The 18,788-nt window shown below is 61.9% G+C and overlaps 3 protein-coding genes across 11 annotated transcripts; 2 read left to right on the forward strand and 1 right to left on the reverse strand.

Annotated features, from left to right (window-relative positions):
* Window positions 1-88: 88 nt before the first annotated feature.
* Window positions 89-2,755, reverse strand: NDUFB10 (NADH:ubiquinone oxidoreductase subunit B10). The gene is made up of 4 exons (XM_080829807.1): window positions 2,405-2,755; window positions 998-1,136; window positions 467-606; window positions 89-252 (listed from the first exon to the last, which is right to left on the reverse strand). Exons 1-4 carry the CDS (start codon window positions 2,550-2,552, stop codon window positions 149-151), a joined length of 531 nt encoding a protein of 176 aa, XP_080685933.1. The 5' UTR covers window positions 2,553-2,755; the 3' UTR covers window positions 89-148.
* Window positions 2,756-4,476: 1,721 nt separating this feature from the next.
* On the forward strand, window positions 4,477-11,976 carry RPL3L (ribosomal protein L3 like). Of its 9 annotated transcripts, none has more exons than XM_080829842.1 (10): window positions 4,477-4,541; window positions 5,791-5,983; window positions 7,349-7,517; window positions 8,296-8,431; window positions 9,892-10,078; window positions 10,189-10,349; window positions 10,558-10,659; window positions 11,118-11,213; window positions 11,446-11,565; window positions 11,820-11,976. In XM_080829842.1, exons 1-10 carry the CDS (start codon window positions 4,512-4,514, stop codon window positions 11,874-11,876), a joined length of 1,251 nt encoding a protein of 416 aa, XP_080685968.1. In that variant the 5' UTR covers window positions 4,477-4,511; the 3' UTR covers window positions 11,877-11,976. The 9 variants fall into 9 exon arrangements, with proteins under 9 accessions (XP_080685968.1, XP_080685970.1, XP_080685967.1 ...); XM_080829844.1 differs by lacking the exon at window positions 4,477-4,541 and adding an exon at window positions 5,083-5,330; XM_080829841.1 differs by lacking the exon at window positions 4,477-4,541 and adding an exon at window positions 5,200-5,330 and having other exon boundaries at window positions 11,466-11,565; window positions 11,820-11,962.
* Window positions 11,977-12,211: 235 nt separating this feature from the next.
* Window positions 12,212-16,764, forward strand: MSRB1 (methionine sulfoxide reductase B1). The gene is made up of 4 exons (XM_080829855.1): window positions 12,212-12,414; window positions 13,997-14,145; window positions 14,481-14,595; window positions 15,898-16,764. Exons 1-4 carry the CDS (start codon window positions 12,360-12,362, stop codon window positions 15,927-15,929), a joined length of 351 nt encoding a protein of 116 aa, XP_080685981.1. The 5' UTR covers window positions 12,212-12,359; the 3' UTR covers window positions 15,930-16,764.
* Window positions 16,765-18,788: the final 2,024 nt, after the last annotated feature.

Raw genomic sequence — 18,788 nt, forward strand, 5'->3', positions numbered from 1 at the left:
CTTAGTCATAAGCTGGACTTAAAGGGAGACGGAACCAGTAGGGTCAGCAGATCCAAGTGGGGGACCGAAAGTGACACCAGAAACAGCCTTCTTATTTAAACTCTTTATTTTAGTAGTATCGTTTCAGGAAGGTGCTCGAGGGGCTGCTTTAGGCAGCGGCAGCCTCTTTAGCCGCCTTTCTCTCAGCCAGCATCCGCTGCTTCTGCTTCGCCAGGCACTTCCTGGCAGAATAATGGGCTCCCAGGTCGTGATCTGGGAACGAGACGGGAGGGAAGTCATGGGCCGGTTTCTACCCGGGGAACAGACCAGAGTCGTCTTTACAAGTGGGGAGGAAACAGTGATGACACTCAGCAGTAAAGGGACCTTGGGTACAGGGATTCTTCATACCCCCTCCCCCAACCAACTGGCAAAATCTGGGCTATGATGTTGGGGTTCAAGGATCAGGCTGGGGCGGGGGCTTGCTTACAGCGGTCCTGGTACGCCTTGGCCACCTGGGTGAACTGCTCTAGCTCCTTGGCACAGTTCTGCCTGTAGCTCTCACCTTCCCGCTGCTGACACGCCTTCAGCCTTTCCTGGATAATGTTGACGATTTCTTGATCGACTTTACTGAAAGAAAAAAAGTAGTTTATGAGAAATCCTTTCCCTGTATGCAGAGACAGTAGAACAAAAGCAAAACCTTAAGGCCCTGTTGTCTGGCCCCTCCACCCTCAGAATCTGGGCCAAACCCAGGAGGTCTTGGCCCCTGACCACCATCCACGGTATCCTTGGGGGATGAGAGCCCAACAGGAGATGCTCACTGAGCAAGACTTTTTTTTTTTTTTTTTTAAGATTTTATTTATTTGACAGATCACAAGTAGGCAGAGAGGCAGGCAGAGAGAGAGGAGGAAGCAGGCTTCCTGCCGAGCAGAGAGCCCAAGATCCTGAGATCATGATGTGAGCTGAAGGCAGAGTCTCAACCCACCAAGCCACCCAGGCACCCCCAGACTACAGGACATACTAGTCTCTCCTCCATTGCATTTCTGCTTCAAACATGCACAAGATATCCTTCTCCTGGCACTCGGTGATGTCTGGCACACGGCGGAACTCCCGGTGGTAGTAGTAATACCTGTTCTTTGCGTGCTGCCGCTCTATAAACTCTGTAAAGAGAAAACCCCAGACTCTAAAGGCCCCGTTGGTTTGGACAGGCCACAGTTAGAATGTGCTCTTAGCTCTGTTCTTTTCTCACAAGCCACGGAAGGGGGAGACTGCCCAAACCTTTCCGGCTTTTATTAAGACTGCCTATTAGACTCTCAAAAAAACAGGTGTGGCTGGTAGTCCTGGGTTAGGTTAACCTAAACCCTAACCCTTCCTGGGAGCCAGGCACCCTGTGTATTGTCCCGGGGGTAAGTCCCAGTACAGAGTACTGAGGCCCAGAGAGAATTCAGGATTTTGAACCCATGCTCTCCAAGCCCACACCTTTCTACGGGTCCTACTGCTCGCCAACCTCCCCACAACACAGGGTCTGACCAGGAGGCAGAGGCCCCAAGGCAGTTCCGCTGCCACTAACCTTCTGGCCTCAACGTCCCCACCCAGAAATTGACAAGCTGGAACTAGTGAAATCTCATTCCTCCAGACACATAAAATACTTTCTGAGAAAGAGTGGGTCCGCTGCTGTGCCTTTTCCAGATTTGGGGGTCTGATTTGCTGACTTTATCCTAAGAAGAGTGACCAGGGTATCGCAGCACTTGGGCGGCCGCGCTGCTCAACGAACGACTCCGTGAAAGGGATGGAGGAACGGCCGGCACTAGTGCCGGAGGGGGAGTGTGCGCGGGCCTCGGCCTCCACTGCGCCGCTCAACAACTGGGCAACCAAGAGCTGTTTTAAACACCCGTCTGGTTTGAACGGGAGACGGGGGCATCTGGACAGCCATTAGGCGTGAGCATACACGGACTGCAAGTCACAGCACACCTAGGTTGAGGGGTCCTCGGCCAGCACCTGACCACCCCGGTCATTTTCCAGGCGTGCACAAGGCTGGAAGGGAAACCCTCAACACCGGCTTGCAGACGGCCTTCCGTGCAGAACGCAGGATGCAAAGCGCGCAGGGGGATGGGGCTTAGCCAGCCCCGGGCCAGACTGCGGGCAAACAGCCCCTAATATCGGGGCGAGGCCGAGACCCAGGGTGCGTGGAGGAAACGCAGTGAGCAGTCTTGGTGTGCGAGCGAGGGGCGTCCCTAGAATGCACTGAAGGTGGGGGGCCGAGGGGCCCAAGGAGGCGACCGAGCCCGCAGGTGCGGACGGCGGGGGCTGCTCACGGGGGCGAAGCCCGGGGTGCAGCTGGGCATCCAGGTCGGGCGACCGCGTGCGGGGAACGCCGAAGGGCGGCTAGGGGCCCTGGGGAGCGGCGAGGCCCGGATGGGGTCCGTACCTCTAACTAGGGTCACGGGCCGGTCCACGATGAGGTCGAAGGCCTTCGTCAAATAGGTTATGGGGTTGGGCAGCGAGGTCTGCGGCGAGGGCGCCGGCGTGCGGCGCGGGGGCTCGGGGTACACGTCCTTGTCCCAGCTGTCCGGCATGGCGGCGGCGCGCGGGAGCGACCTACTGTCGGACGCAGAACCCCAGCCTCCGCCCGGATCCCACGGCCTAGCTCGCCCGCCGCAGAGGACGACCTAGCGCGGCTGCGCCGGCACGGGGAGTGGGGCGGGTGGAAGGGGGGAGCCGGTGCTCGCGACGCTTCATGGAACTTGTAGTTCGCCCGCCGCCGAGGAAGCCCTAGCGCGGCTGCGCAGGCGCGGAGGTGGGGGGAGTGGTGGTGAATGGGTTCTCGCGAGGTTCCATGGAACTTGTAGTTCGCCCGCCGCCGAGGACGCCCTATGGCGGTGCGCAAGGTCGGGGGCGGTGCTCGCGAGGCTCCATGGAACTTGTAGTTCGCCCGCTGCTGAGGCTGCCCCAAGGCGCCTGCGCCTGAGCTGGGCGATCGCCGCTCGCGAAGCACCATGGCACTTGTAGTTTTCTCGGCCCGCCCAATGGTGGGCTGCGGCAGCCCTGCGCACGCTACCGCCCCGCTCGGCCTCGGTCTCGCGACCTCTGGGCTGGGCGCTGCTCTAGGCCCTTCGGATACTCTATTGAAGGAAGCAGAGGGCCTTGCTTGCATTCTTTTTTTTTGGTTTTCTTCCTTTCTTCCTTCCTTTCTTGTTCTTCTTTTTTCTTTTTACGTTCTAAGACAACATAGACACAGGAATAAATAAACCGTTCATTCCGTTTCGTCGGTGTAGGTGCACGTGGCAGGTGCGGCCGGGAGCAAGGTGGTGAGGTCAAAGAGCTCAGGTCGCCAGAACAAGCAAATAACACAGCATCAGCAAATAACACACACTACCAAACGGCCCGCTCTTTCAGGAAGCCTTCCCGGAATTGCCCCTTCCCTGCAGCCCTCTCTGGGCCCCGCTGTGTCTTCCAAGGCCTCTCACGGACCGGCTAATGCCAGTGAGCTTAGGGGTCCTGTCTGGAGCAGAGCAAGAGGCAGGGCTTGCCCTGGGGGCCCCTGGGAGCAGAGTGCTCTGGTCCGGCTCTCGTGGTTCTGCCCTGGCCCTGGGCCCTGGTGTGCCTCCTGGGGCAGCTCCATTGACCAGGGCCCTGCTGACCGCCCTGGGTGATCTCCATATCTGGCAGGGTCCCTGGCCAGTACCAGGGAGGGTGCTGGTCACTTCCTGCCTAGAAGCTGGGGCCAGGGCCACAGACTCATCAACACTATGGATGCACGGAATCAGCGATCGTAGAAATGTCAACTCCTGAAATCATGAACTCTTAGAAACACGTGCTATCCAACCAAAAGAATCTTTTTTTTTTTCTTTTAATTTGACAGAGATCACAAGTAGGCAGAGAGGCAGCAGAGAGAGAGGGCGGGGGAGGGGGGAAGCAGGCACGCTGCCAAGCAGAGAGCCTGATGCGGGGCTCTATCCCAGGACCCCAGGACCACGACCTGAGCCTAAGGCAGAGGCTTTAACCCACCGAGCCACCCAGGCACCCCAAAAGACACTTTTATAAAAGATTATTAATTTGTTTACTTATTTGAGAGAGAGTATGGGAGTGGTGGGGGGCAGGAGGGGAGGGAGAGAAGCAGGCTCCCCGCTGACCAGGGATGCCAAGGTGGAGCTTGATCCCAGGACCCTGAGGTCAGGACCGGACCTGAAGGCCAATGCTTCACCGAATGAGTCACCCAGATGCCCCTGATCAAAAGAATCTTAACATTGATTGGCCTACAACATTGGACTGAACAAGGGAACCCAACAGACAGATCTGGGCCAGACCCGCCGCCACAGAGAACAGGGGAAAGCAGAGACCTGTGCTCAGGGAACGCGCTGGTCTGGCAGCTCTCCCCGCACCAGGCAGCAGAGGGACTTGCAGAGGGACTTGGAGATCATGTAGTGGAAGCCGGATGAGGCGGCTGAGAGGGAGGAACCCAAGCAGCTTGTGGCTCTGTGCCCCGCCCTCCGGTTCTTGGCGTGTGAGCCTGGAGTCAGTCCCACTGGAGCCACATGTCCTGCAATGCGCCCGGGGTCCCACAGGTGCGGCATTCCCTTTGCCCTGAGTCCGCGGGCATCCCTCCCGGGCTTCCTCCCCTCAGATAGCCTCTGCCCCCCTGGGCCACTCCGGAGGTTGAGGGTTGCCCCTGGCCCGGGATTTTATTCCTGTGGGGTTCGGCCCAAAGTAATAAAAATGGCTTTGAGAGTAACAAGGGCCCCAGCATGTGAGTCACATAGATCTTAGCATCAGCGCCTCACAGGCCCTCAGAGACATTTTAGGCCTGATTCTCCGGGTTCAGAACTTCAGAACCATATAGACTCCTTGTTCTAGGATCACAGCTGTTAGCGCCCCTGCCCACAGCGCCCCCACCCCCACCCGAGAGCTCACGGCCCTTGGGACAGGACAGGAGTTCCCTCCACCTCACCGCCTGCCGACCAGGCCAGACCCTTGTCGCAGCAACCCGGGAAGAAGGTCCCTCCCCGGCTGGGGTTCCTTGACTGCTTAGCAGGCCAAGGTGTTCCTGTCCTGGGAGGGGAGCTCAAGGCAGAAAACAAAATGGGCGTGAACCAGTCCCAGGGCCCCGAGGACAGGAGTGACAGGCCTGGCCCCAGGTATCCCCACCCCGGGCTGCCCATCTGATGCCCCCTTGTGCCCCGCCCCAGGCCAGGCCTGCTCCTGGCACCGGAGCCCACGTCCACCACGGGACATGACCACGCTCCCCTGCCAGGGGCTAAATCTGGGAGCTGGCCTGCCACTCGCCCTGCCACTTGGCCTCCGGCGCCTGTCGGGAGGCCCCTTCCCTTCCTGACCTACAGGGACCCACAGCCATGGTCAGTGGGCTGGGGGCAAGAGCCAGCCGGCTTCCTGGGAGGGGCAGGTGGGCTTCCCGAGTCTCCCAGCAGGGATGGGCCTGGGGCCGGTGGGGGAGCAGGTGCCTGAAGGGACCCCGGGGGGCCCGACTCAGGTTGCCAGGCCTAGAACGGGTGGGAAATGGACAGATGGCAGTGGCCCCCTGTCCCTTTAGCCGCCGGCCAGGGTGCGGGCCTGTCTCTGCCGGGCCCGGCAGGCTGAGCCCACTGGAGCCGAGGAGAGCTTGGTGACGGCTCTGTCCCTAAGACACTGGCCCTGAGGCAGCCTTCCGTCCTTTCCCGCGGAGAGAGGGGGGCACCGAAGACCACCGGGCCCAGTCTGGGGTCTCTGACTCACTTCCCTCGGTCTGGGCTCCGGTCCCAATCAGTCGCCCCCACCAGGGACACCCCAGCTCTGACCTCCCTCCCCTCCTGCCTCCAGTCCCACCGGAAGTTCTCCGCCCCTCGGCACGGACACCTGGGCTTCCTGCCCCACAAGAGGAGCCACCGGCACCGGGGCAAGGTGAAGACTTGGCCCCGGGACGACCCCAGCCGGCCGGTGCACCTCACGGCTTTCCTGGGCTACAAGGCGGGCATGACACACACCGTCCGAGAGGTGCACAGGCCTGGGCTCAGTGAGTGGCTGCAGGGGGACCCATGGGGAGGGTGTGGGGCCTCCTGGCCACGCGTGCCAGGGGATCTGGAGAGACTTCCGGAGGCTGGGGGCCAGAGCTGGGGTCCAGGAGGGGAAGCAGCCCCAGAAAGGGCAAGGTCCTGCCCGAGGGAGCTGCGGTCAGGGCACTGTCACTGAGCCCTGACCACTGTCCTTGCCCCCAGTTTACAGATGAGATCAAGCGGTTAGGAAACTTGCTGGTTGCCTGGTTAGTAAGGGGAGGAGCTGCGATTCAAAGACAGGTGCCCCGTCTACTTTTTGTCTTCCCATCAGGGTGGGCTCACGTGTGGCTCTAAGGACGGAGACAGAGAGCTCCCACGCACCCTTCGCCCGGTTTCCCGATGGAAATAGCTTAGAAAACTATGGTAATAGGGTCACAACCGGGTTTCGACATGGATACGACCTGCCCATCCTGGTCAGGTGTCCCAGGCTGGGGCGGGTGGACACACGCGTGCACAGTGCTGCACGGTTTGGCCCCGTGTGAATGCGCGACCGCGGAACATTCCATCCCACACGGGTCCTTCCTGTCGCCTTTCTACAGCCGGCCAGCACTGTCCAGCCTCTTGGCAACTGTCCTGTTCTTCATCTCCCCTCATCTGTTTTTAATTTTTATGTATTTATTTATCTTTGTTAAGATTTTATTTATTTGGCAGAGATCACAAGCTGGCAGAGAGGCAGGCAGAGAGAGAGAGGGAAGCAGGCTCCCCGGGAGCAGAGAGCCCGATGCGGGGCTTGATCCCAGGACCCGGAGATCCTGACCTGAGCCGAAGGCAGAGGCTTAACCCACTGAGCCACCCAGGCGCCCCAGACGGCCCGTTCCTAATATATACCGGAAACATACACTTCTACTTTGTATTAGTCTCGGTAATAACATCTATAAAATCATTGGTCTGGGACAAATTATATGTGTTTTTCTAGAACTCATCCTCATATATTCATAACTATTAAAATTAAAATTGTTTACATGAGCTCCACTGAGGGAATCCTGGGCCCCACCCTATGGGGGATGCTGCCTGGCTGTGGGTTCTCCTAGCCCATTTCCAGATGATCTGGTGAGGCAACCAAGGCAGGGAGCAGGTCAGGCCTTGTCTGAGATCTCAGAGGCAGAGCGTAGACCACCGGAAGGGCCCTGACCAGCCCCTGCTCCACGCCCTGGGTGGGGCAGAGAGGGAAGGGCCAGGGGCTGGGGAGGCTGGCGGCTGGAGGTCAGTGGGGGCCCCGAGGCCGTGGTGCTCCGTCCTCCCTCGGGCAGGACGGGCTGTCGTTGGCTCTTTCCCATGGGCCCCGGACGCCGTCCTCCATGCTCCTGCCTCTGGGTCTCTTCTAGAAATTTCCAAGCGGGAGGAAGTGGAGGCAGTGACCATCGTGGAGACGCCGCCTCTGGTGGTGGTAGGCGTGGTCGGCTACGTAGCTACCCCTCGAGGCCTTCGGAGCTTCAAGACCATCTTTGCAGAGCACCTGAGTGACGAGTGCCGTCGCCGTTTCTACAAGGACTGGTGAGGGCCGCCCTCGGGCGGAGCCCGTGTGGTCTGGACATCCCTCCATCCCCAGCCCGGTGCTGGAACAGTGGGCGTGGGCGGGCAGGCGCGGTGTCTGCAGGAACCCGTGTTTATGGGGGATTGCCTTCACTTCAACAAGAGACACGTGCAAGGGACTGGAGTAGAAATCGGGATAGAGAAAGAGAGGGAGCAAGGGTTCCGATTTAGGATTACATGAAGGGACTAATCTAATGGACTGTCAGAGCTGGCTCGGAGCTTCCTAGCAGCCAGGGTGAAAAGGGGAAGGAGCCGCGGGCAAGCTCTCCTCATCAGAAAGAAAGGCGCTCTGGGGCCTCAGATCTTCCCTCGCACTGAGTCCTGAACGGGAAGGCCCGTCTGCCCGAGGAACCTCCCAGATAGGCCCGTGCTTACAGAGTTGGAGGTGCCCCCGTCCTGGCCCTCTGGGCGAGGTGACAGGTTTGGGGCCCTGAGCCAGAGCGGGCTGGATGGCCACAGGCGAGGTGGCTGACCTCGTAGAGCCTCTTAGATTGCGTCCCTCCATCTCAGACACCGTCAGCCTGGGATAGCCTCGGGGAAGAGGAGTGGTCCCCGTGTCCGCAGCCCAGAGACCGCAGGGGCGGGCCCGGCAGTGGCCTCCCTGGGAAGGGAAGGAGAGAGGAGGGGGCGTGCACTGTTCTAAGAGCCCCACGCGGTGGGCTATGGGCATGTGGGGCCTGGACAGGCCTGGCGAGGTGCCCCTGGCTGGCCCCTTAAGCGTCTCCTGCTTGTGGCGCAGGCACAAGAGCAAGAAGAAAGCCTTCACCAAAGCCTGCAAGAGGTGGCGGGACGCCGACGGCAAGAAGCAGCTGCAGAAGGACTTTGCCGCCATGAAGAAGTACTGCAAGGTCATCCGTGTCATTGTCCACACTCAGGTCAGCCGGCAGCCTTGCCACGCCCTGGACCCCCCCCCCCCATCCCAGCTTCCAGGAACCCTGGCAAATGTCAGCCTAAAAATACCACAAGCCTGGGGCACGGGCCCAGAGGGCTGGGTGACCGGCCGCGCTGGCTGGCGGCCGCCCCAGGGATGGGGTCAGCGTGCTCTGAGGGCAGGCTCAGCCAGGGCCCTCCCATGCCCTGAGAGGCCCGGATCTCCTGCCAAACGTCCCGGGTAGAGGGCCAGCCACCTCAGTTTGGGTCCTGGCACAAGTGTGTCTGTGAGCCAACATTCATACGTGGGGTCTGGCTTGATTTGGGCTGACGAATTACTAACACCGTCTGGCTTATTCTGGAACACCCCCTTGGCGTCTTGTCCTCAGGGAAGGCTTGCCTAGGCCTGGAGCAGCACCCCGCTCCCCCCTGCTGTTCCTGGTTATACGCGTAACCAGGTCATGTTCATGTCCGTTTCCCTTGACGGACTGGAGCTCCACGGGGGCAGGGACCTGGCTGCCTCCTCAGGGCTGCACTTTGTATGCAGTAGGCACTCCATAAGTGCTTGCTGAGCACTAGGCCATGGCCAGTGTCCCTGCTTCCTCCCATGTGTCCCCTCAGCCGGTGCCTTACACAGCAGCAGCCAGAGATATCTAAACACACCAACCACCCTGAGTCACACCCTGCAGCTAGAATGAAGCCCAAGTTTCTCCCCACAAGACCTGCACAGGCAGGCCCCTGCTCACCTCTAGTTCATCCCGCACCACGTTCCTCCTCGCTCGCCATGGTCCAGACACACTGGTCTCCTCTCCATCCCTCCAACTCCTTGCCACAGGGCCTTTGCAGATGCGGTTTCCCCATGCTCCCCAAAGTTTCAGATCTTCACTTAGTGGCTCCTTCTTCTTCTTCTTCTTCTTCTTCTTCTTCTTCTTCTTCTTCTTTTTTAAGATTTCATTTATTTGACAGAGATCACAAGTAGGCAGAGAGGCAGGCGGGGCGGGGGCGGGGGGGGGGGGAAGCAGGCTCCCTGCTGAGCAGAGAGTCCGACGCGGGGCTCGATCCCAGGACGCTGGGATCATGACCTGAGCCGGAGGCAGAGGCTTAACCCACTGAGCCACCCAGGTGCATCAGCAGGGTCCTCTCTGACTGCCCTGTGTGCAAGGACTGTCCCCTCTGCCCCCACGGTTCCATTAGAATGCTCCGCCCTGTCCAACAATTTACTCGATTTCTGTCTCCCAACTAAATAGTGGCTCCCTGAGGTCCAGGACCTTGCCTGCCTCATTCCGTGCTGTATCCCCCCAGTGCCTAGCACAGAACATAACGTAGAGACAGACCCGAGCTCTGGAACATCCGTTGAATGAATGCATGCATGAAAGCCTGCTGGGAGTCACTAGCCAGTCACGCTGTGTCTGCAGACGGGGGCTCTGAGCCTCCGGGAGCCGACCGGCTGTGCCACGTCCCGCAGATGAAGCTGCTGCCTTTCCGGCAGAAGAAGGCCCACATCATGGAGATCCAGCTGAACGGCGGCACGGTGGCTGAGAAGGTGGCCTGGGCCCAGGCCCGGCTAGAGAAGCAGGTCCCGGTGCACAGTGTGTTCAGCCAGAGTGAGGTCATTGATGTCATTGCTGTCACCAAGGGCCGTGGTGTCAAAGGTGGGTCTGGGTGGGGATGGTGGCTTCGGGAAGGCCCCTGGAGGGCGTGGGGGCTGGACTGGCCTCTCAGCCACTAGCCGTCCCCCACCTCCTTCCCGCACCTCCTGCAGGGGTCACGAGCCGTTGGCATACCAAGAAGCTGCCGCGGAAGACCCACAAGGGGCTGCGCAAGGTGGCCTGCATTGGCGCCTGGCACCCCGCCCGCGTGGGCTGCTCCATCGCTCGGGCCGGGCAGAAAGGCTACCACCACCGCACGGAGCTCAACAAGAAGGTGCGGCCCCAGACCTGGTGGTGGAGGGACACTCATGACCAGACCCCAGGGGGTGCGGCGCGTGACGCAGACACCGCCTGGCCCCCCGAGGGCTCTGAAATGCCCCTCCCGTGCCTGGGTCTAAGCACACATGCTGGTGGGGACGGACATCCCACTGGCTCCGGAGGCCCCCTGCGGCCCGCCACGTGCCCTGTTCTTCTCCTGGCAGATCTACCGTATTGGCCGGGGGCTGCACAAGGAGGACGGGAAGGTGGTCAGGAACAATGCGTCCACCAGCTACGACCTGACGGACAAGTCCATTACGCCACTGGTGAGTGGGCGGGGCAGCACGCACGGGCAGGCACGTGGCGTACAGGCCTGCCCCGGGAGCTCAGGGCCCAGAGAGCGGTGGCTTGGCAACGCAAGCCCGTGCTGCTCCCGCGTCCTCTGAGCCTCCCCTGCAGACAGCTTCCTGTCCCGCCGCTGTCAGGGGGTGTGGAGGGCGGCAGCTGCAGCTGTGGCCTTGCACTCAGGCCGCCCGGGTTCCAGTCCCACCTGCAGTGTGGAGCAGCTCCAGGGCCCGGAACAAGGGACTCCATGTCCCAGAGTCTCGGTTTCTCCCTCACTAAAATGTAGATTGTGAAATGAGCTAAGGAAGGACTCAGAATGGGGCTCAGATGCTGCCCTGATGAGTGACCCAGGGTGCTGCCCCGGGGCCAGGCTTGCAGCTGCCCCGAACCCGGTGGCCCCTTGCGGGGCCTGGATCCTGGCTGACTCAGCTTCCCACAGGGCGGCTTCCCGCACTACGGGGAGGTCAACAATGACTTCGTCATGCTGAAGGGCTGCATCGCCGGCACCAAGAAGCGGGTCATCACGCTGAGGAAGGTCAGCGCCTCTGTGGTGGGCTGGGGAGCAGGAGTCCCACGGCCGTGGGAAGGTTCTGGGCGCTGGCCTCCCTGTCCTGCACCTTGCTCAGAGGAGGGTGGGGATGGGAAGAGCAAAAAGGAGGGGTTCTGGCAGGAACTGGGTGAGTGAGTCCTTCCCGGTGTGGACTGGGGGTGGTGGGAGGAGGTGGTGAGGACCTTACCTCTGGCTCTCCTCTCCCACCGACCCCCAGTCCCTGCTGGTGCACCACAGCCGCCGAGCCCTGGAGAACATCGAACTCAAGTTCATCGACACCACCTCCAAGTTTGGCCACGGCCGCTTCCAGACCGCCCAAGAGAAGAGGGTCTTCATGGTGAGCCCACCCACCCCCTGTCCTCCGGGGCTCAGCCCCCACAGCCCTCCTGCGCCGGAGTGGGGCAGCGGGAGCAGACGAGGGTCGGGGGCGCCCCTGCGCTCATCCCCACCGGGGCCCGCGGCAGCCCAGCCCCGCGCACGACTCGTGCAGGCAGCAAAGGAAGAGCCGCAGCCCCGGGATCCCGGCCAGGGCATGGCGCCGGCAAGGCCTCGGTCGCTAGCGCCCCTCCGTCTCCCCCAACCCCCAACCAGGGTCCCCAGAAGAAGCATCTGGAGAAGGAAAAGCCGGAGACCTCGAGGGACCCGTAGGCGGCCTGCGACGGAGGGAGCCCGAAGGCGGCGCCGCGCCACCCCCGCCTGTCCCCGCTGTCTAATAAAGTGCGGAGGCGACTCTGCCCGCGGTGTCTCCGAGCGGGGCGCGCGGGAAGGCGGGTGGCCCGCGGGCGGCCCGGGACCCGACCCAGGGCAGGCCGGTTGCGGCCTGGCCCCGCCCCGGCCCGGCGCAGCTCAGCGGCGCCCCCTGGCGCTCGGGCGGGGCGGTGTCGGGGGCGCCGCCGCGGAGCCCCCGCCGGGGGATCTCGGGGGCGGGGCCTGGGGGCGGGGCCTGCGCCGAGTCCGGGCGTCTCTGATCGTGGTGCGTCCTCTGGGGGCGGGGCCTCGGGGAGCCCGGCAGGCTCCGGGCAGGGATTGGTCCTCGGCCGGAGGGGCGGGACCCGGGCGCAGGCCCGGCTGTCGCGGGCCGGTGGCCTCGGGTCCGTCCGGGGGCGGACGCTGCGCTGTCCCGCTGGCGCCATGTCGTTCTGCAGCTTCTCCGGGGGCGAGGTTTTCCAGAACCACTTTGAGCCGGGTATGAGCTGTGACCTCCCGGGAGGACCGCGGGCGGGGGCGCGCTCAGAGCGGCGGTGGAGCCCCGGGATCCCGGAAGGGCGGAGTTCACGGGGGGGCGAGGGGGTGCGGGGGACGGAGGGGCCTGGAGCCTGGAAGGTGGGGGTACGTGAGGGGAGGGGCGACCTAGGGAGCGGGGTGGCTGGCCGGGCGGCGGCGTGAACGAGGCGGTTTCCGGGAGGAACCCGCGGGGTCAGGGTGCTCGCGAGGGGGACGCCGGTGGCGGGGGAGGGGGTCCGGGTTAGGAGCGGGGGTTCAGGGGGACGCGATGGAGGATCTTGCCCGAGGGCGTCCCCTGATGATGCCGCCGCCTCTCCCCCTCCCCTGTTCCTGGGACCCGAGGTGCCCCTCGGAAGCACAGAGCGCTCCCCTCGGAACGCCCACCTGGGTGCTTCCCCAGTCCGCCCAGGGCCCTGGGGTGGGGCAACCGGGACAGCCGCCAGGCCGCTAGGGCCAGTGAAGTTTAACCGGACAGCCTGAGTGGAGGTGGGGGAGTAGAAGTGGGACTGGTTCGGGGCGCGCAGGACCCTGAGCCCTGGCCCCAGGCTCTGAGAGGCCCTGGTGTGTACCCTTCTGGGCTGTGCCGCTGGTGATGGACTAATTTGGTAAAAACATGCGCCCGGCCAAGACTAGGCAGTGCTCTCCCTGGGGCAGGATCTGTTGGGTGTCAGCCCTCTAGGGGGCTGGGCTGCGACGCTGGGCATCTGTGGACGTCAGCTGTGACCTGCGGCTCTCTGGGCAAAGACCTCCCCTGGGGCCTTCTGGCTGTGGGACGGCAGTTGTCCTCAGGCCGCTCTGCGGAGCTGAAGCTTCCTTCCCAGCAGCTCCCCAGCCCTCCTCGCTTCCTTCTCCACTCGCTGGCAAAGGCTAAGTGGTTGGCGGACTCCGGGGAGGGCTGTCTCAGGTGGGTCTGCGGGTGCTGGGCACTCCTGTAGGGGGCTCAGTGGGTTAGGCGTCTGCCTTCAGCTCGGGTCATGATCCCAGGGTCCTGGGATCGAGTCTCGCAGGCTTCCCATGGAGCAAAGAGCCGGTTTGCTCCGTGGGAAGCCTGCTTCTCCCTCTCCCTCTGCTTGTCGCTCTCTCTATAGGACAAATAAATAAATGAATAAATAAATATTTAAAAACCAAAACAAAACTGGAAAAGGGGCGCCTGGCTGGCTCAGCAGGTAGAGCGCGTGACTCTTGTCTCCGGGTCATGAGTTCAAGCCCCGCAGCGGACATAGGCTCCTGCCCACCTAAACAAACAGCGAGACTAAAATGGGAAGGTGTACATCACAGGACCGCTGATGAGAGCCAATGAGCTGAGTGAAGCACGGCTCTCCCGGGCTCGGCACATGCTAAGGAGCCCTGGATATGAGCTCCGTGGTGTGTCCCCACAGAGCCAGGCCCGGGGGGGCGGGGAGCAGGTGGGGGCGTGGGGAGGTTGTGCAGGCCACCCTGCAGACGGGCACAGTGCTCTGTTCTCCTAGGCCCGAGGATTTGGCAGCTCACCCCAAAGACGCTGGAGCCAACCTGTGTGCCTTGGCCTTTCCTTCTGCCCCCAGGTGTCTATGTGTGCGCCAAGTGTGGCTACGAGCTCTTCTCCAGCCGCTCGAAGTACGCGCACTCATCCCCGTGGCCCGCCTTCACTGAGACCATTCACGCCGATAGCGTGGCCAAGCGTCCAGAGCGCAACTCTCCTGACGCCCTAAAGGTGGGGGCAGCAGCGGGGCGGTGGTGGGGGTCTGGGCCAGGGAGAGCCTGAGGGCTGGTCATTCCTTCCTTCTTTGTGCTCCCCCCACAGCTCTAGGGGCTCGGAGTCTGTCTACTCCAGGCCTCCGGCTTCAGCCAGGCGAGCTGCACCCCCAGACTTCTGGGAGAGCCTGGGCTCCTGATGGAAACAGGGAGTCAGGGCCGCTTTCCTGCGTAGGCTCCAGGACGGAGGCTGACCGCTCCCGCCTGCAGTTACTTTGGGACATGGGTGTGGGGAGGACGCCGTCTGTTGGTGGCAGGAGGGGCCATTGCACAGTTGTTTTGTGGTCTTTCCAGGTGTCCTGTGGCAGATGTGGGAACGGGCTAGGCCATGAGTTCCTGAATGATGGCCCCAAGCCGGGGCAGTCCCGCTTCTGAATATTTAGCAGCTCGCTGAAGTTCATCCCGAAAGGTGAGCTCGCCTTCTGGCTGCCGGACACAGGCCTGTTGACATTTTAGAAGCCCAGGGGCGGGGGGCACACTCTTCTCGCCCACTGACAGTGACAGCTCATGGGGGCCCCAAAGCACACAGCCTAGGAGCTGCCCACGGCCACCCCAGAGGGTGGCCACAGGGCAAGGACAAGGGGGCAGGTGTCCTGATTGATCACATGTGCCCCAAAAAGGGGCATCTGACAGTGGATGTGGTGGAGGGTTTTCTGAGGGGGCAGGCAGGGCTGGGCAGAGGCTGAGGGTTGGGGCTGTGTGGCCACGAGCTGCTCAGCCTCTCTGAGCGGTCCCCCTCCACCGCGCAGTGGCTAGGCTCACAGAGCCCCCTTCACAGGCCGGCGTGAAGGCACCTGCGTTGACGTGGTGCCCGGGGGCCTGGCAGGCAGTGAGCACCTGGCTGTGTGCCCCTGTGGGCAGTTCGCTCACTTACTACGGGTTTCTCCCAGTCTCTGCAAAAGAGCGGTCCTGCGAAACTTTTCGCAGAGTGGTGTCAGGTGAAGGGCATCTCCCGCACAAGGTCCGCTTGTGTCACTACACTTTTGTACGAGAACTTATACGTTAGCACCTGTTTTCATGAACTGAAAGAATCCCAAGGAGGATTTGCACTCGGGAGGAGAGCTGTTGCCTTCCTAGTGCAGGGAACGTGCGTGTAGCGCGAATGAAACGTAAAAGCAAAGTGGCCTAACCCGACCTTTGGGAAATTAGGGCTCCGTGTGCTAGCAGTTTGTTGGGGCAGCTGTTTCCCGGGTGAGTCTGGTCCGGGCACAGCATCCCCTCTGCCCTTCGGCCTCCTGCTCACACAGGCGCTGTGCTCACAAGCCGCCCTCCTCTCTCCGCCCCGCCGGCCCCTCCCCACACTTTGGAGCTCACATCCCAGCTCCCCACGTGCCCCCAGTGGGACCGTGGCCAGTCCCTAACCTCAGTCTGGTCATCTGTAAAATGGGGTTGCTGACAGCACGTGCTCGCTGACATCCCTGGGGAGGTGGGGGGGAAGTGAGGGTGTCTGTAGGGCCGGCGATGACAGGGTGAGACGTGATTTGGTCCTGTTGTGGCTAGTGTTCTTTGTCTTGCGGAGGAAGGAGAGACTGGGCTCTCCTGGAGATCTTGGGGAACAAAGCAGGGCATACAGCCTCTCCCAAGCTGGGTGCCTGGGTCCTCCCAGCTGCCCTGTCCTGCCGGCTGGAGTGGGCTGGCTAGCTCGTGGAATGGTGTCTGAAGCGTGATGTAGCAATGGCTTGTGTTTCTCTCTCTCCCTCCTTTCTTTTAGGCAAAGGAGCTTCTGGCCCTCAGGAACTGTAGGCACACAGCACATACCCATTCCAGCTGGACACTGCCCTGTGGTCACGCTCCGGCCATCCCACCTTGGAATTGGAACCCCAGACATTCAGACAGGGGAGGGGGCTGGCTGAAGCCTCAGGAGGTCTTGGCCCTGTGCAGGTTGTCTTTGGGAAGAGCACTGGGTTGCCACGATGGCCATAGCCTGTTGCTGGGATGGGCTGGAGGGCTCAGCTGTGGGCTCGCCTTGGCCTCCCACTCACACGGCAGTCTCAGAGAGGTGGGCTCTAAGCCTAGCTTGCCCTTGAATGACGGCACACCCCACCTTCTCTTCTCCGCAGCCCATTGCCCTCTCCCTGCCTGCCTGGATTCACCTCTGTGGGACCCAGTTCTGAGATGGGCTCTGGCTCTCGCCAAAGCTTGCGTCCCTCTCCCCCAGGTCATGAGGGGAGACAGAATGCAGAGGGAGGCAGCCCTTGCCGGCTGCCCCAGCTCCGGTCACTACATGATTCACTCTGGTTAAACCCTTCCAGGCAGCCAGAGTGGTGAAGATCCGTGACCTGCTGGGGAGCGGGCCCAGGGGACGGGCCTCTGGCCTCTCAGTTTTGAGAGGAGAAGTCTCCCACCCTGTTCTGCATCCGGGTGGGTGCCCCTTGCCTCACTCCGTCTTAGGAAAGTGGCTGTTGCCCCATTACCTTGATTGTGCAAGGCTAGGGCCGGGAGCTCGGAGCCCGGAGCTCACGCCTCCCCACGAAGCCCTGGCTTCTTGCACACGCCTGGGAGGATCCACGATGCCAAAGGCCCTCCCATCTGAGCTCCTCCCTGGGGCCATCCGGGATCAATAAACAAACGGACCCTGGGCCTGTGTCTTCATTCCTACCGGGCGTGCTAGGACACCTCGTTTCGCGTGTTCCACAAATATTTACTGAGTGGGGGCAGCCTGCTGCTGGGGACGCAGCCGCGGGACACATGGGCCTCCCCGCCCCGCACGGCTTTCCGGCGCGTTTGAGAAGACGGGGAGTTCCCGTCCCGTGATGGTTCAGGCCCTGAATAGCCACACCAGAGCAATGATGCGGGGACTGCGTGGGCGGCGATGAGGGGGCTTAGTGCTTTGGCCCCCTGGTCGGGGAGGAGGACGCCGAGGGGAGGATCATCTCAGCTCAGCAGTGACAGAGAAGCAAGAAGGGAGAGGCCCTGAGAGGGCGACAGATGCGTGCCCCTGCGGGGGGAGGTCAGAATTCCATGGACAAATCCCCAAAAGTGTAAGAATGGGTATTAAGGGGTGGGATGATGGTGAAAGGAAGATAAAGTCGGATCAGGCTGAATGTATTGGTAGAGGCTCACCAAGCAGAGGTGGGAGGTTTAATGGTGCTGCTCAGGGGACGAGAGGGGGCTTGAGCCTTTGGTCGCTCGGCTGGCTGAGACATGACCCGGAAGGCGGCCCGCGCTAAAGGGAGGGGATGTGCCAGCACTGCCTTGCTTTGATGGAGGGAGGGTCCAAAGGCTTAGGGAGATGGGAGCGTCAGAGCAGATCTACCCTTGGAAACCCGCTCCCTGACCTCCGGGTCCAGAGGACACACCTTTCACCATGATTGTGAAGAAGCCCCAGCATCTTCTCGAGGCCAGAAATTACGTACAGGACTGCCAGCGAGCTGGGAAAACAAAGTGAGACGGGGGTCACTGGGTCCCCAGGGGGCAGGGGTCACGGACCCAAGGCAAGGGGGGGTACAGTGACTGAGACGGACCTCGCAGTCAGAGCGCCAGTCAGGTCGGTGTGACGCGCACAGAGCGAGGCCGTCGGCGAGCGGGTCACAGTGTTCCGGGACGTGAAACAGATGGGAAGCCTCCGGATTCTTCCTGGTCTGAACGAGCAGAGGCGTTCCAGGTCAGGGGAACAGAAGTCCAGCTGGAATTGTAAGAACAAAGTCATGATCCGTCCGTCAGCTCCCGGAGCTCCCAGACCTGAGCCAGTTTATAGACCCAGGGAGGCAGGTCCCCTCGAGGAAGGATCTTGGTACATTGCCAAAAATTGGACAACGTTAATCTTTCTCCCAGCCTTCCCCAGAAGGACCTATACTGGGGTGGTTGTGCGCCGGGAAAAAGGAAAGAATCAGACACTCCAGTGACCGCAGGACACGGGGTCCGGACTGACTCCTGTTCTAGGGGACACACACGCTCGGTGTCTGAGGGGGGCTGACGGAGGCGGGCAGCAGCACACCCTCAGCTCAGGCCTTCTCCTGCTGGGCCCATCATACGGTCATTCCCCAGTTCTGAAGGCATCCTGGAGCAGCCTGGAGCACCCCATGCTGTGAGGACCAGGGCCTGCCTGCAGGTGTGAGAACGGGGGGGGGGGTGGGGGTGGGGGGGTGGAGGAGGGATGAGGTTGGAATGGCCGGGGAGGGAGGGGAAGGGGGGCTGGGGACACTGTTGGTCTGTGCATCCTGCTCACTCCTTGGTGACGGGACTCTGTCCTTTCCCCATCCCCAGCCACAGACCAGGGGTCCCTGCTGTGGCGGCAGGGAGGGGAGGAGGTCACTAACCTGTGCAGGGACCTTTGGCTCCCTGTGTGACCTTGGGTGGAGCACTTCCCCTTCCTCTGTGGAACCCAGCCTGTCCCCTGGGTGGGGGTGGGGGTGGGGCGGGGGTGGGGGCGGTGATGGCAGACTCCCAGTTACTCTGCGGGTTGGATTCCAGACCCCGGGTTGCTCAGTGGTCCTGTGCAGCACAGGAAGTTGTGCAACAGCTGGGAGGGGTCAGCACTGACCGAAAGCACCAAGGAGGACCGTGCAAAAGAACGCCATGTGGGAGGGGCTTTTTGCTGTTTGCCCCTCCCTCCAGCGTGGCAGCCTCCTGCCCTAGAAAACATCTCCCTCTCTGCCCTGC

The sequence above is a fragment of the Martes martes genome (genome assembly GCF_963455335.1).
Source record: "Martes martes genome assembly, chromosome: 18".
Taxonomy (NCBI): Eukaryota; Metazoa; Chordata; class Mammalia; order Carnivora; family Mustelidae; genus Martes; species Martes martes.